The sequence below is a fragment of the Crassostrea angulata genome, chromosome 3 (genome assembly GCF_025612915.1).
Source record: "Crassostrea angulata isolate pt1a10 chromosome 3, ASM2561291v2, whole genome shotgun sequence".
NCBI lineage: Eukaryota > Metazoa > Mollusca > Bivalvia > Ostreida > Ostreidae > Magallana > Magallana angulata.
The window spans coordinates 56,349,506-56,365,574 of record NC_069113.1 but is presented as its reverse complement, the minus strand read 5'-3'; the positions used below and the strand labels follow the sequence as shown (position 1 = coordinate 56,365,574).

The following is a 16,069-nucleotide window of genomic DNA, read 5'->3' as shown; positions in this document are numbered from 1 at the left end:
ATACTTCAAAAATAATTCGTAATATTATCAATCAAAGACAAAGGCAGTTGAAAATGTAAATATTAATCTATAGTGAATTACAAATGAAAAGAATTTAACAGACATTAATCAGATACAAAATGTTTATTCACAATATTATCACAGACAAGACATAAATAGAATTGTACATTTTTCAAAAATAAAGTCTGAATCAGAATGCAATAAGATCACAGGTGAGTCAGTCATGTGACTGATCATGTGACAAATCTCTAGTGTTCCATTGGTTCGTGGACAGACTTTATTGATACGTCACTCATAGACTGTTTCTGGTTCAAGATGCTGGTGATCCGGGCCGCTCTAGACGCCAGGAGAGTGGCATCTGTTATTGCCTGCAACAGAGTACACAATATCAATCATGTATCACAAAACAGACCATTAGTATCACCGCAAATACATGTACATATATTTACATTTTCCAGTGTAATTTGTCTGTGATGACGTAATGTGGGACACAAACAGTGTTTGCATAAATATACGAAATGAAAATAACATTAAAATATCAATAATTTTGTATTAAATTGAACAATTGGATTTATTCATCCCTAACCTAATCAATCCCTTCGCCTCATAATAATCAAAAAATGATTTTTTATAGGTGTATTTCTTATAAATATAAACAATTACCGGTATGCATGTAAATTCTAAAATATCTAGTAATGTATTGTGGTGCACAAACAGGGTTTGCATGATTATACGAAATGAAAATAACGTTAAAATTAATATCAACAATTTTATATTCAATTAAACAATTGTTAAAAATTTTATAAGTAATAAGGAATGATTCTTTGAATATTATGAGGTGATCAAATACGGTTGGGCATGATCAAATCCATCATACAGCCCTTCAGGGTTTATTGGATGTGATCCCCCCTGACACTAACCGATTCCTTCACCTCATAATACTTAATTCCTTCAAAAGATACACAATTATGCATGTAAATCCTAAAATATTTTGTAATATTAATTATTATAAATTTCAATGATCAATATACAATAATAATAAGAGTTACAGCAAGGTAGATCAATCCTGTACTATCATACCAGACTTTTTACTTAGACAATTGTGAAGGCATATTCAGAAGACTTTTCCCTATTCCCTCTGGTCCTAAAGTTAACATGATGTTAAGTATTAATTTCAACAGAGATGTGAATATTTCATCATCAAAATTATTTGGTGACTAGATTACTAAATGAACCCTGAAACTGCCTTCATTTCTAGAAAGACAGCTGAAATGTCTCATGAGAAATAATACAATCAATTTATAGAAAAGGATCAAACAGTTGTAGTTGATTTTGGATTATTTACCAGCTCTGACCATAGAATATATACATATACTGTATAAACAAATATAGCATCATAATCCACCACAGCAAGCATCAGGCAGCACTTATTGATAGTTAGATGGAGACGGGCCAGGCAATGAATGAAGTAGCTTACTTAACAAGTATGCAATGAACGTGTGATTTCATTTTATGAAAGTGATTTTCTAATTCAATCGTGTCATCAATATCTACAGAAGGGAGAGAAATATGTGTGTCAAATTGTGAAGTGAAGAAATCTTTTTAGTACTGCTGAACTTTCAAAAGAGACAATAATATTCTCAAACTCGCACAAGATTACATCTAGTTGATTATAACTTACACAATACAATTATTTTATAACATATATCTATACAGTGGAATGGTAGTCTAACATAGCCACAAGAGGGTTTTGTCAACATGAAATATGGACAATTCACACCACACCTGGCGTAATGCTCTTACCTAACCTGTGGCGAAATTATTTCTTGGTTCTGACAAAATTCATACATTTTTTTTTCATTTACTGATGGAAAAAGATATATCTTTAAAATTTACAATCACAGAAAAAATATTACTAGTTAATATTATTTGTTATAATCCAACTCTTTTGCATTTTGAATTTGCCAATGTAAGAATTGAGTCAGATATGTTTGCTGTGTGAGAGAATGTAGACCAGGTGTGGAGTTACCTTCATTTTACGAGTGGCGTTGAATTCCTTAATCTTGTTGTGTGTCTCTGGCATGTGTTCACTCTTTGCGGCCACGCCCTTCACCCAGGGGTGATTTAGAGCCTGACTCTCGGTCAGACGTTTCTTGGGATCTAACTGTAACATACGCCTCACAAAGTCCTGAAAAACACATACAGCGATTGCCATCATGCATGCTTGGACCTGATTTTTTCTCTTTGGCTTTCTCCTTTCAAATTGGTATGTTGTAAAGTGAGTGTCATAATATATGCATGTCAAAAAGCTTTCTACAGGTTTTAATCAGAATTTCATTATCGGAAGTTTTTTGCAGTTACAAAATAAACATTCAATGATTTCTGAAATTGTCTTCAAATTAGTATAAATTTACATCATACTTTTGATATGTGATTTAGCTGCAAGAGTCTCTGTTTCCAGGAAAATATATTTATATCTACATAATTCATATTGTTATTAACTGAATCACTTATCCCCATTATCATTTTTTCTTATACACTGCCAAATTAAGATCAATAGACTACAATACATATATGCTCTTCGTGCTCCTAAATATTGAACATGTAATTACTTTGGCATTTTCACTGATATTGTTCCAAAAGGGTGGTTCAAATTTGTAGTCTGCTTTCAGAATTTTCTTGTACATCTCTGCCTCATTTTCACCACTGTAAAATGGCTCATAACCACATAATCTGGAATATAATGGTTAAAAAAAATCAGTTTAAAAATGTTTTAGTTAAGTAGCAACCCAAGCCTGAGGCTGTATAAACAGTGCATAACATTGCTAATAAGTTCATGCTCTACACATTTGATGTGTAATGGGCCAGAAATCAGCACTGTTGAATCATTTAAACCTGTCAAATTTCTTGAATTGTTAATTTTCTTAATTTTTGTTTGTGTAATTTCAAGGATTGGTTTAAATGTATTAAGAATAAAGACTTTGTTTTGTTGATTATTTGGATCGAAAGGGGTACCCAGACATCCACAAAAATTAAGCTCCCATCAATTCAAATACTTCCACGCAAATCCAGTGACATATATAAGTAAGACTAGTATTAAAGTAATCAAGTGTCATACGTACAGGATATAAGTGATCACACCGATGCTCCACATGTCCACAGGGTACGAGTAACGCTTGCCGGCCAACACCTCAGGAGCTGTGTGGAGTTGGATACATCAAATCAATTCATCAAATAATCTCATGTAAAATACATGTACTATTGTATAAATATACCTTCGAGACTAGTTGTTTGATGTGTTGGAAAAACGTTAAATCTCAATTTCATTTATAAATTAACCAATGAATGGTTATACATTTTCGGTATTTATAAAAAATAAACATATACACAAGAGGAGAGGTTTTAATGACGAAAAGAAAACAGAAACAAACGCAGGATAAATCTAGGTCGGGACTCACCAAAATAGCTGGAAGGACTTACCACAGTAGCCAGGGGGACTTACCACAGTAGCCAGAGGGGACTTACCACAGCAGCCAGGTGACTAACCAGAGTAGCAGAGGTACTTACCACAGTAGACGGGGGACTTACCAGAGTAGCCAGAGGGGACTTACCACAGTAGTCAAGGGACTTACCAGAGTAGCCAGAGGGGACTTACCACAGTAGATAAGGGGACTTACCACAGTAGCCAGACGGGGACTTACCACAGTAGTCAAGGGACTTACAACAGTAGCCAGAGGGGACTTGCCACTGTAGATTAGGGGACTTACCACAGTAGCCAGAGGGGACTTACCACAGTAGACGGGGGGACTTACCAGAGTAGCCAGAGGGGACTTACCACAGTAGATGAGGGGACTTACCACAGTAGCCAGACGGGACTTACCACAGTAGATGAGGGAACTTACCACAGTAGATGAGGGGACTTACCACAGTAGCCAGAGGGGACTTACCACAGTAGATGAGGGGACTTACCACAGTAGCCAGAGGGGACTTACCACAGTAGATGAGGGGACTTACCACAGTAGCCAGAGGGGACTTACCACAGTAGATGAGGGGACTTACCACAGTAGCCAGGGGGACTAACCACAGTAGCCGGGGGGACTTACCACAGTAGCCGGGGACTTACCACAGTAGCCAGAGGGGACTTACCACAGTAGATGAGGGGACTTACCACAGTAGATGAGGGGACTTACCACAGTAGCCGGGGGGACTTACCACAGTATATGAGGGGACTTACCACAGTAGCCAGAGGGGACTTACCACAGTAGATGAGGGGACTTACCACAGTAGCCAGGGGGACTTACCACAGTAGATGAGGGAACTTACCACAGTAGCCGGGGGGGACTTACCACAGTAGATGAGGGGACTTACCACAGTAGCCGGGGGGTACTTACCACAGTAGCCGGGGGGGACTTACTACAGTAGCCGGGGGACTTACCACAGTAGCCAGGGGGGGACTTACCACAGTAGCCGGGGGGGGACTTACCACAGTAGCCGAGGGACTTACCACAGTAGCCGGGGGTCCCACAGACAGTGTTCATGGTCACCTCTCTGTCTATTATCTTGGAGAGACCGAAGTCAGCTTCAAATGAATAGAACCATTGAATCAGTAACTCAAATACATGCATTACAAATCAAGAACAATAGCTTGTTCTATGAATATGTTATAAAACCAAAGGCTTCTTGCACCTTGTCTTAATTACATTTCTTAAGTAAATACACAATAGTAATCCTCAATATCTGTCAATATTATCTTACAATTGTTTATATTTTTTATTGCTTTTTAGGTTCATTTTTATTTTCTTACCAACTTTCAAATTTGACTCATCAGTAAGATCTTCATACAGGAGGTTTTCAGGCTGAAAGTTGAAATACATAGATAGATTGTCAATTTTATTCAGATCTTTTTCTAATCAGATAGCCACAATATCATTTACCGTATGTTTCCTAATAACCGACCTTTAAATCTCTGTGCACAACTTCATTTTCATGGAGATACTACAATTACCAAAGAAACACAAATCATTTACACCAAGATGAACACAGAATTACTTCATCTGTATCTTTCTACCCACACATTTTCTGTTTATCTAGTAGAGTCAAAAATTATCTATATTTAATTATTCTACCTGGGTACATAACAGAGCGTTGAGTTCCTTGCATCATATTGACAATTAAAATTTGTTAATTAAGAGGACGATATTGATTTTATACATTTGTAGCATTTACCTGCACTGCCACCAACATTTGTCTGACTGCCGTGGACGCGTCCTTCTCCGAGTAGTAGCCTCGGCTCACAATTCTAAAACATCATCACAGAGATTATAATCAAATGTAAAATCAACTTGCATATCATAAAGTAAACATCATCAGAGAGATAAAATTTACAAAATTTCAAAAATAAAATCATCCTTCATGTTATAACATAGATCAAGTAATTAACCGTAACTGTCAAAGAGTTCACCTCATTGTTATTACATAAAGTAATTAACCCTAACTGTCAAAGAGTTCACCTCATTGTTATTACATTAAGTAATGAACCCTACCTGTCAAAGAGTTCACCTCCTTGTTATTACATAAAGTAATTAACCCTACCTGTCAAAGAGTTCACCTCCTTGTTATTACATAAAGTAATTAACCCTACCTGTCAAAGAGTTCACCTCATTGTTATTACATTAAGTAATGACCTGTCAAAGAGTTCACCTCATTGTTATTACATTAAGTAATGACCTGTCAAAGAGTTCACCTCCTTGTTATTACATAAAGTAATTAACCCTACCTGTCGAAGAGTTCACCTCCTTGTTATTACATAAAGTAATTAACCCTACCTGTCGAAGAGTTCACCTCATTGTTATTACATAAAGTAATTAACCCTACCTGTCGAAGAGTTCACCTCCTTGTTATTACATAAAGTAATTAACCCTACCTGTCGAAGAGTTCACCTCCTTGTTATTACATAAAGTAATTAACCGTAACTGTCAAAGAGTTCACCTCCTTGTTATTACATAAAGTAATTAACCGTAACTGTCAAAGAGTTCACCTCATTGTTATTACATAAAGTAATTAACCCTACCTGTCAAAGAGTTCACCTCATTGTTATTACATAAAGTAATTAACCGTAACTGTCAAAGAGTTCACCTCCTTGTTATTACATAAAGTAATTAACCCTACCTGTCGAAGAGTTCACCTCCTTGTTATTACATAAAGTAATTAACCGTAACTGTCAAAGAGTTCACCTCCTTGTTATTACATAAAGAAATTAACCCTACCTGTCAAAGAGTTCACCTCCTTGTTATTACATAGATCGAGTAATTAACCGTAACTGTCAAAGAGTTCACCTCCTTGTTTTTACATAAAGTAATTAACCCTACCTGTCAAAGAGTTCACCTCCTTGTTATTACATAAAGTAATTAACCCTACCTGTCAAAGAGTTCACCTCCTTGTTATTACATAAAGTAATTAACCCTACCTGTCAAAGAGTTCACCTCCTTGTTATTACATAAAGAAATTAACCCTACCTGTCAAAGAGTTCACCTCCTTTTACCAGTTCCAAGACAAGATAGATATCTGTAGGTGTCTCAAATATCTCCTTTAACCGAATCTAAGATCAACAAAATCAAGTTACATTTTACAGACTATTTCATCCAATAATGTTACATCAATATACATTCAGTCTTATTGACATTGTGTTTAGTAAGTTTACAAATTAAAACAATTACATGTAATAACACTAGAGAATAACAGAAATCTACTCTGCTATCAACACGCCATTATCACAAATGGTTCCATGTGCAACATTAGATCTACAACAAGTAAGTACCTACCACATTTTTATGATTGAGTTTTAGCAGGATTCCGATCTCTGTATTGATCACTTTCTTGTCCACCTGAAAAATCATAAAAGCAATTCATGAGAACACGATTTAGTTAGAAAATAAGTATATTTTCTGTAATTTTCATACCGATTCTAATTCATACCCTTTTGTGGATGATTTTGACGGCCCATTTCTTGGTGGTTCCCTTATGCTCACATTTGTACACCACAGATGTTGCACCACTTTAAAGTGAAAATACAAATAGCTTCACAAGTTCGAGTAAATTGCATGATAACTGTTATTTATTAACAATAATTTGTATTCTAGAGCACAAGAAATAATATATCAGCCCCTTTCAATATAATAATGAACATCATGAAATTAATAAACTTCCGCCATATGCAACTAATGTAAATAGTAAGTCGGCCACTGTTACTACGGAGAACGGGCACCTGTTGGCCCTCTGCTTACCGCCCGAGCTCTGTCAACTGTGTGTAATAGTCTTCGAACTTCTGATCCTTGGTGCTCTCACTTATCCAGTAATCTTGTTTTGCCTCACGCGGCATTTTTGTTGATTTCTATTTAATTTTTAGGGTAACTGTTTGATAGTTTTGTTGTTGCTCTCTAAGGTCACGTGACTATGCCAATGGATTAATTTTCTGCACATCGATCCCGATGATAAATCCATTCAAGAACGACAACTCTATATAAAATTGCATTTTTAATTCAGAATAATTTTGTATTGTCTTTAATAGGGAAACTCCTTTATATAATAATTATTTGTTAAATCAAGGATTTTACATGTATTCAAATTGAGCCAAAATGTAATGCTTTCACAAGTCCCATTTATGAATAATGTTATTGGAGTACCCAGAATTGCAAAAAGACAATTAACGAGTTTAATTTCATTCATAATTCATCTAAAAATGTTATCCATCAGTACTAAACTGTTAATATACATTTATCTATTTAATACTGCTCAAGTATGATCCGGTGGACCAGCTTAGCAACCTGTAATCACGCTATGCCAGACCATATCTGTTAAAACAGCTGGAAAAACAGAATTTTTTCTGCAATTCAAAACAAAATCTTATTTACTATTACTCTATGTGGTCTTTAAAATATGAAGCAATGAAACAGTTGATTAATTTTGGGTATTTCACATTCCAGCCATTACAAGAAACCTCCCATTTGGTGATTTACACCAGATCAAGTCATAACAAAGCAAGAGCCTTTGTAATTTTTTTTTATTAAAACCATTAATGGCAATTTTGTTAATTATGATAAAATGTAAAAGTATTACATTATAACAAGTTCCATGCAGCGTCTCTAAGGACACACGAAAAAAAATCCCAGAGTCCAAGCAATGAGCGGAGACTGATCCCGAGGGATAAGTTCTCAGACCATTTATCCCAGCCTGGGTCAATCCTATTTGACATTACAGGGATAACACTCTGTTATCCCCACGAAAGTGTACCAGACATTAGAAATATATATATATATTTAACAAAGTCGAAAACAATCATTAATTACAAATGTAGCAAATGAGGGGAAGATGACAGGCAAACAATAAAAGTCAATAAAATGCTAACACCTGTTCTCTTGGTAGTATTCTATCCATGCAGAAATCAGCCTTCATTTCATTAAAAGTCCAATTTTTCATCAGATCACAAATTCCTTTTTTCAAAGAGATTTTCCCATAACTAAAGTAAAATATAGCAGGCCAGCTGCCCAAGTCTGATATCCTTCGTCAAATCTTCAACCTGTGGTGTCATAAGTGTATAAATGTGTCTACAATCTGAATACAATAAATACGGGGGCATTATAAGGAGTCAGCAGCGGTCACGCATGACTGGTTTTGTATCACGCAGCTCCTTGCAACCACACAGGGTTATTCAGCAGTTGATCCGTGACACGTAAGTGTAATAGCTTGGCATCGACAAAATGAATGAAAACATGATATAACAGAGCCACAAAATATGAATGTCTATATTTAGTAACAAAGTGAGGGCCACATGTTGGTATAAAAAAACAGGTTAAAAGTTCTCCTTTAATTTGGCAAAAAATGACTATAAAAAATTAAACTCATAAAAATAAAGGTTATCTCTTTTTCTTCTGGGAATGTTCGGTAAGGAATCAAGTTTCCTGATGATAAAAAGTCACCTGACCAAAAGAAGTGACCAGTTAACAGTCAAGCCAGTAAAAAGATTGTCACCCTGGGGGTCGAGTCCAAAGTCAGTCCTGGTCTATAAAGTCCACAGTCTCCGTAGCCTGCAGACTAAACAAGTGGCCAAACCGTTCACCCTAACACAGATAAGAACAGTTGATACAGGTCAACAAACTAAAAACAGCCAATATACACATACAGTCCTCTATTGTCTACCTTCACAAATCTTTTTTTTTTTTTGTTTGGTAAAAAACAATTTGTTTTCCTAACACACATGTTAACAAAAGAATTAATAAATACAGTACAGTTTCTGCACACATGTATCACTCCCATGGTTTCTTATAACAATGACCTCTTACAAATAAAATGTCTGGATTAAAACTACTGCTGGAAGGAAGTCCAATAATGAAATGTGAGGTGTATCTCAGATCTCCAAGTGAACCAGCACTTGTTGTAAACACAAGAATTGTTACAGATTCCTGCCGCGACATGAAATATCCATCACAAGTCTAATCAGGGAGGCCGGTTATATCAGAAGCTAGGTTTTTACTTGGTTTCTCCGACTACTTTATCACAAACATGACTACAGTGTAAGTCTTTTTTTTGTGCCACCTGACAGGACTGTGTAACGGGATGAATCATGTCTGTCCTACACAATATGTATTATGTATACGAGTGTCCTATTTCAGTAATTAAGCAAGTCTTTGGCTTCAGCACAGAATCGCCCATCCACACAGACATCATCAAAACTGGGATGACATGATGTGTGACATTCCTGAGAGAGAGAGAGTTCGTCGGTCTTTGTCCATTCAGCTACATGTAGCTCCGGCTTTGACACTTCCTCAGTCCCCTGTCCTCCTTTATTCTTTACAGTCTGGCAATTTATGGCACATGTTGAGTTCTCTGTAAAAAATGAAGAAGGCAAGGTGAGCTAAAGCTTTCTGATACATGTTAAACTGATATGGAAACTTAATCAGAAATAGAAGGAAGCATTTCCAAGACTGACTTAAATAATTACAGGAAATTCCTTTGATTGACTTGATTAGTCAAATGTATACAGATTATACTCTATAATGATCTAATTAGTAACATTGCTGTATACAGGGTTATTTTCACCCCGTGTAATTTTCGCTCTTTTAAGCTTGATGACAGTTTTGCCCCGTCATGAATTTCCCAAGACACAGTTGTGTTTGAAGAGAAATAAATTTAGACACTGGTAATTGCCCAGTCATAAATTTGCTCCCTGACGAGGCCGAAAGGGGCAAAAATTAAAATGAGGGCGAAAATTACCCTGTACACAGTATTACACCAATTCTGGACACTGACCTGATTAATTACATGTAGAAGATTCCACTGCCGTTCTTCTGCTGTCCAGAGTTTTCCTGAGCTTGACCTTTGGCATCAGCGTTGTTGTTGGGAGACTTCCCCTTCCCGCCGGGCTCGGCCAGCTTTAACACTCCCCCCAGCAGAGAGGAGGAAGACGAGGACTTCTGGTGCTGCGGTCGGTTAGATTTGTAGAGATTGGACACACTCTGACTCCCGGACATAGGCGGGGGGCCGGCTTGGGTGGAGGATTTCCCTCCCGTGGTGTCCGCTAGTTTGAATGGCAGCACCTGCTGGACTCCTTTACCACTTCCTACAGACTGAGAGAGCTGGGAGGGGGAGGCCGACTTCTTATGTTCATTCTTAGCACTATACAAATGGAGTGGCAGTTGCTGGTTTTTGTTTCCAGCCAACTTACTGGACACACTTGAGGAGAAGCTGGGTGTGTTGGGGATCCCTGACCCCCTGGTCTGGTCAGGCCTGAGGGGCAGCTCACGCCGAGTCTTGACGTGACCCGACCTCAGTCTCTCGAGATCGCTCTCTATGGTGGAACAGAAGTCGGCGCTGGCCGAGCGTCGGTGAGAGTTCTGATTGGGGGAGTCTGGGTACGACATGGGCTTGGGGTCTGTAGAGCTAGTACCCTCCAAACTGTCTTTGTCTCTGAGTGCAACCATCCCCGGAGCACTGATAGTCTTCTCTATGGGAGAATCTCGATGAGACATCTTCTCCTGCTGCCACAAGTCTATCTGTCTCTGGAAAGCTTCCTTCTGTCGCTTCAACTCATCTTTCTTGGCAGCTAGGTCAGCCTGTTAAACAGAAAAAATTCTTTCAGAGTGGACATAATTTGTCTACATACATCCATTTCATATACCGGGTACTGAAAATATTCTAAAAGGTTCAAAATTTGTCTCTTTCCATTGTTGGGAAACTAAAAATTTAACCAATATAAATTGTAATCTTTCATTTGTATATGCATGCAAAGTATTCTTCACATTACAGGTTTTCATCATCAAGAAAGCTCTCAATGAATACCACATTGTACTAAATACAAGCAGTTAAAATGTGCAGTAACATTCCCTAATACAAGAAGGTGCCCTCTAAGACAGTATTGTGCACCTTCCCTAACTGTAGATACGAATCCCTACTAGCAGGTGCCCTCTATATAATGGACAACCAGTAGAGGTGTGCAAAAACTACTACATCAAAACATGGTAAAAGGTGCACTTTTTTACTGAATTAAATCTAACAACAAAACAAGTTTTATTCCCCTTAAAATGTATGAAATGCAAAATAAGATTTTTCAAATTATGATTATATTGAATCAAACCCCTTCATTCCCTGGCCTTCACTTAAGTCATAATTTATACAGAAGCAGGTGTATTAGATAAGACAATAAAAAAAGACCCCCCCCCCCCCCCCCAGTAAGGTAGGAGGGTTGGTGGTGCAGGTGCCCCTTATGTAATACTATGTCCCCCAGTTTCCCTCTAGATAAAACTACACCGCAAGATATCGGGTAGTGTACCAGATATCGGACAGTGTACCAGATGTGGGACAGTGTACCTGGTCTTTCTCCAGCTGCTTGCGCTGCTCCTCCAGGACAGCTCTCTCAAAGCTAACATCCCTCAGCTCCTTCTCCCGCTGTAGCGCCATCACCGCCTTCTCTCTCTGGACCTGCTCCTGGATGTTACGGAGTTCCTCCAGTGTGTGGTGCTTGTACGACCCCCCTCGCTTCTCGTTCACATCTGCCGACAGCTTGTTGATTCTCTCATTTGCCTCTGCCAGCTGAGCTTTCAAGGATTCAACCTCAGTTCCGTACTTGGACGTTAAATGCTAAAATTAGAAAGGCATATCAAATTTAGCAGGAAGTCCGACTACATTTAGGTATTTCAGAAATTCACTGTTGCTCCAGTCCGGTCTCATTGATTTTCAAAGAAATTCTAAAAATAAGGCTTCTGTATTTCTAGTTTGCTTTTGTCGTGTATGCTTACCACAATGTTGTTAAGGGAGGTTGAAAGCTGACGCATGTGATCGCCGGCCAGGTAGATGGGGAGTTGGAAGGGGTAGGCCTCCATCACAGAGCCGGTTGTACTCTGGCTGTCATAGTTAACACTACTGGAGTCGTTAGAATCATTGTACACCAAGGATTGCTGTAAGTAACAAGAGTGCCCCTCATGGATACCAGTGTTTGCCTTATGATTTAAAATTTCAATTCTTAAGGTGGTATGGGACATCTGTTGATATTAATGCAGATTAAAGTACATTATAATTAGAATACTTTCACCAGTTTAGAATTTTCACAATATTTAACCAAAAAATAGCTTTTGAAAATATTTGGAGAGGTAAAAAATGTAAAACCCCCAGCAGGATTCGAACTCATGACTTATAGATTCGTAGTATACCCTCTTACCCACTGCGCTACTGTTAGGTGACAATATTGGGAAAGAAACTACTTATATAGTTATACTTGATTTTATTGTTTATTTTGATAAACAATATGTCACAACATAGAAGTGTCCCATACCACCTTAATGATGAAAAAGTATTGTGAAAAGGATATGACAATAAAATGAGATGATTAATTTACTGATGAATTCCCCTACACTTTAGTAAATGCTGAATATATTTGCCTATAAGATACATTTGTATATTAAATATTTATATATTAAGGTAAAGTTTGTAATTTAGAAGGCTGATTCAAAGAACATGTTTTGAGGTTGTGACCAAGACAAAGGAACAACAGAGGAAGACTCGCACAGAACAAGTTACACCCATATTACACCTAATAGAAAACACATACAGTACATGTATCACCTGTATACACACACAGTACATGTATCACCTGTATACACACAAAGTACATGTATCACCTGTATACACATACAGTACATGTATCACCTGTGCACATATACAGTACATGTATCACCTGTATACACATACAGTACATGTATCACCTGTATACACATACAGTACATGTATCACCTGTGTACACATACAGTACATGTATCACCTGTGTACACACACAGTACATGTATCACCTGTGTACACAAACAGTACATGTATCACCTGTGTACACACACAGTACATGTAACACCCCAGTACACCCATTCTACACACACAGTACCTGGTCGTAGGAGAGCTCGGAGTCACTATCCAATTGTTGACCCTCAATGTCCATTAGGTGACCACCCTGCCTCTTCCTGCTGTTGTCTCCTACGGAATTATATCAACATACATCAGTGTTAAATCAATACACAGTGTCAAGGGATTATAAACTTATGCTTAAGAATAATCTCTGATGCTTGTCAACTTGTTTGAATCATTTCAAAAAATAGTTTTAATTTTCTGAATAAGATAACTAAGCAAAAGTAATTTGATGAACTAAAGAGCTTTAAAGTAAAAATAATTTCATCTTCAGAAACATTGTTAAACAACCTATAAACAATATCTTAAAAAATAAATTCCAATTTAAAAAAAAAAATGCATAATCTTAAATACATTCTATTGCTTAAGGTGTGCTTTTGTACCTTTGGATAATTCAAACGTGGTATCAAACCCAGCGAAGGTCTCAGCCCGCTTGGCTATGGGGGTGACAGTGAAGGAGGAGCTGACGTGCTCACCCACACTGCTGACGTGTCGCATCAGCTGGTTAGGTCCGGAACCTCCCCCCAACATGTTGGTCAGGTTGGAGGCCGTTACAGTAGCTGGAATAGAAATCAAAGTACTGAAGAACTGATGGGAGTTGATTTTGTCGATGTTTATTCATTTTAAAATCAATGATAAATTATGTTATTTTGCATGACAAGTACATGTAGTTTCTAATTTGAATTACGCACATTTATATAATATGGATTTTTGGACTTTTTCGACAAGAATGTCGAGAAACCCCCATATGAATCATGTTAAATAATATTTAAAGATAAAATTAATTCAATCAAACTATGTATCAGTGATAGAAATATTTCTCGAAAATTGTATGGATCCAAGCAATATTGAACTCTAGTCTCGTTCAACTTGACGCTCGGCTGACACCGTAAATCTCCGACAAGGATTTACGGAGACAGCCGAGCGTCAAGTTGAACGAGATTATATTGAACTCTGGCGTAGGAATACATACGACTACAAAAAATATTTAAATTGTTCGTACCATTTAAAATCTGACTATTTTCAAGGTATTTATAAATAAGTTTCCTTGAAAAACAATGCTTTAGCATACATTACATCGAATTCATCAATTATTTTCAAGAACTAAGTCTTGTCAGCAGCAATGATTTGTTTTATCAGGTCCAGACACTGTTTCACTTTCGGTTTGTCCGAGTAACTGCATAGGAGAGTTGATTAAAATCAACTCCCAAAAAATCATCATTTAGAACCGTCACATCCAAACCAAGAAAAACTTAAAAAAGCTTTTGAGGAGGTTGGATGGTAAAAAAAAAAATGTCATTCCAACCTGTCTTAATATTCTAAATATAATATTTTTGGAATAAACCATCTATTCAATCGAAAAAAAAAATTTCAGATTCAAAATTTTTATTTTTTTTCGTTATGATAACTACAGTATTTTTACTATACCATTATACAGAGCTCTTTGTCTGAAGGATATTGATTTACAATACAACACAGTTATAGCGAATATTATAATGAATTGAAGCTAATAGCGAAGTGAATTTTATTCCCCATTATTTTAATACATGTTGAAAACTTCACGGATATAACCAAATACGCTTAAATGGAAGCAAAATAGCCCATCCCTGGCACTTCATTATAAGCATGATTTACTGCTGTCTGAAAATGGCAATGACCATCCAACCTTTTTAAGACTTTACAATAAATAAGAAGAGCACTGCCATTTGTGACAGGAACATTTTTAGCGAGTGTTGTAAATCAGGATGACTCGGCTTACCTTGTTGTATGGCGGTCTGTATAGCGTCCAATTGTTCCGCTCCCTCATCTGACCCCATAGAGTCTGGCCGCTGTGTAAACAGAAACAGGGAATCAGAGAAACATTTCTCAATCATTTCTATGATGATCTCCATCTCATAATAACAGACCATTATACAGGTAGAAAAGAGGCATCAATGAAGTATCACGGATTCGAGAAGAGTGATACAAAGTACATGTACTGAATTTTTTTTTGATTTATGCTATAGCTGAAACTCATGTTGGCCTAGAGATTATTTTAGATGAGTCGAGTGAAGTGTGAGAGAGACCAAGACATTTGAGAGGTCTCGCATGCTGTATATTTAGTGTGGGACAGAATCATTACATACCTTAGAGAGGTCTCGCATGCTGTAGATTTAGTGTGGGACAGAATCGTTACATACCTTAGAGAGGTCTCGCATGCTGTATATTTAGTGTGGGACAGAATCATTACATACCTTAGAGAGGTCTCGCATGCTGTAGATTTAGTGTGGGACAGAATCGTTACATACCTTAGAGAGGTCTCGCATGCTGTAGATTTAGTGTGGGACAGAATTATTACATACCATGGAGAGGTCTCGCATGCTGTAGATTTAGTGTGGGACAGAATCATTACATACCTTAGAGAGGTCTCGCATGTTGTAGATGTCCAGGAGCTCCGTCACCAGCTGGTTCTTGTGATCACACACTGTTTTCATCTCTTCGTCCTTCCGGTGTAGTAACTCTACAATACATCATCAGACATTTAGAACTTTTATCACAGCTTCACAGTTCAATTATAAAATCTTTCATTGAGAGTACCAGTCACTTGTAAACTGTAGAATATTATGTCTGGAAACTTTCCCATTAC

At 37.3% G+C, this 16,069-nt stretch overlaps 2 protein-coding genes across 25 annotated transcripts in view; both read right to left on the bottom strand.

The window, feature by feature from the left end:
• Window positions 1–7,466, bottom strand: part of LOC128176667 (calcium/calmodulin-dependent protein kinase type IV-like) — a 37,718-nt gene extending 30,252 nt beyond the window's left edge. Inside the window, exons 1-13 of one of the 4 annotated variants that reach the window (XM_052843159.1) lie at window positions 7,284–7,466; window positions 6,976–7,054; window positions 6,822–6,884; window positions 6,516–6,598; window positions 5,227–5,299; window positions 4,957–4,995; window positions 4,805–4,856; window positions 4,505–4,579; window positions 3,123–3,198; window positions 2,613–2,733; window positions 2,030–2,188; window positions 1,804–1,832; window positions 109–368 (exon numbers count right to left, since the gene is read on the bottom strand). In XM_052843159.1, the coding sequence (XP_052699119.1) occupies window positions 362–368; window positions 1,804–1,832; window positions 2,030–2,188; window positions 2,613–2,733; window positions 3,123–3,198; window positions 4,505–4,579; window positions 4,805–4,856; window positions 4,957–4,995; window positions 5,227–5,299; window positions 6,516–6,598; window positions 6,822–6,884; window positions 6,976–7,054; window positions 7,284–7,378 (951 nt within the window). In that variant the 5' untranslated portion in view covers window positions 7,379–7,466 and the 3' untranslated portion in view covers window positions 109–361. Of the gene's footprint in view, window positions 1–108; window positions 369–1,803; window positions 1,833–2,029; window positions 2,189–2,612; window positions 2,734–3,122; window positions 3,199–4,504; window positions 4,580–4,804; window positions 4,857–4,956; window positions 4,996–5,226; window positions 5,300–6,515; window positions 6,599–6,821; window positions 6,885–6,975; window positions 7,055–7,283 lie in introns of those variants that run through there. The other 3 variants (XM_052843160.1, XM_052843157.1, XM_052843158.1) reach the window with 3 other exon arrangements.
• A 578-nt stretch (window positions 7,467–8,044) lies between these two features.
• Window positions 8,045–16,069, bottom strand: part of LOC128178001 (rho guanine nucleotide exchange factor 28-like) — a 70,915-nt gene continuing 62,890 nt past the window's right edge. For all 21 annotated transcript variants that reach the window (XM_052844956.1, XM_052844953.1, XM_052844959.1 and 18 more), the window contains 8 exons: window positions 15,840–15,943; window positions 15,203–15,272; window positions 13,827–14,003; window positions 13,424–13,512; window positions 12,291–12,449; window positions 11,863–12,132; window positions 10,306–11,108; window positions 8,045–9,882 (listed from right to left, as the gene is read on the bottom strand). In XM_052844956.1, the coding sequence (XP_052700916.1) occupies window positions 10,314–11,108; window positions 11,863–12,132; window positions 12,291–12,449; window positions 13,424–13,512; window positions 13,827–14,003; window positions 15,203–15,272; window positions 15,840–15,943 (1,664 nt within the window). In that variant the 3' untranslated portion in view covers window positions 8,045–9,882; window positions 10,306–10,313. The remainder of the gene's footprint in view (window positions 9,883–10,305; window positions 11,109–11,862; window positions 12,133–12,290; window positions 12,450–13,423; window positions 13,513–13,826; window positions 14,004–15,202; window positions 15,273–15,839; window positions 15,944–16,069) is intronic.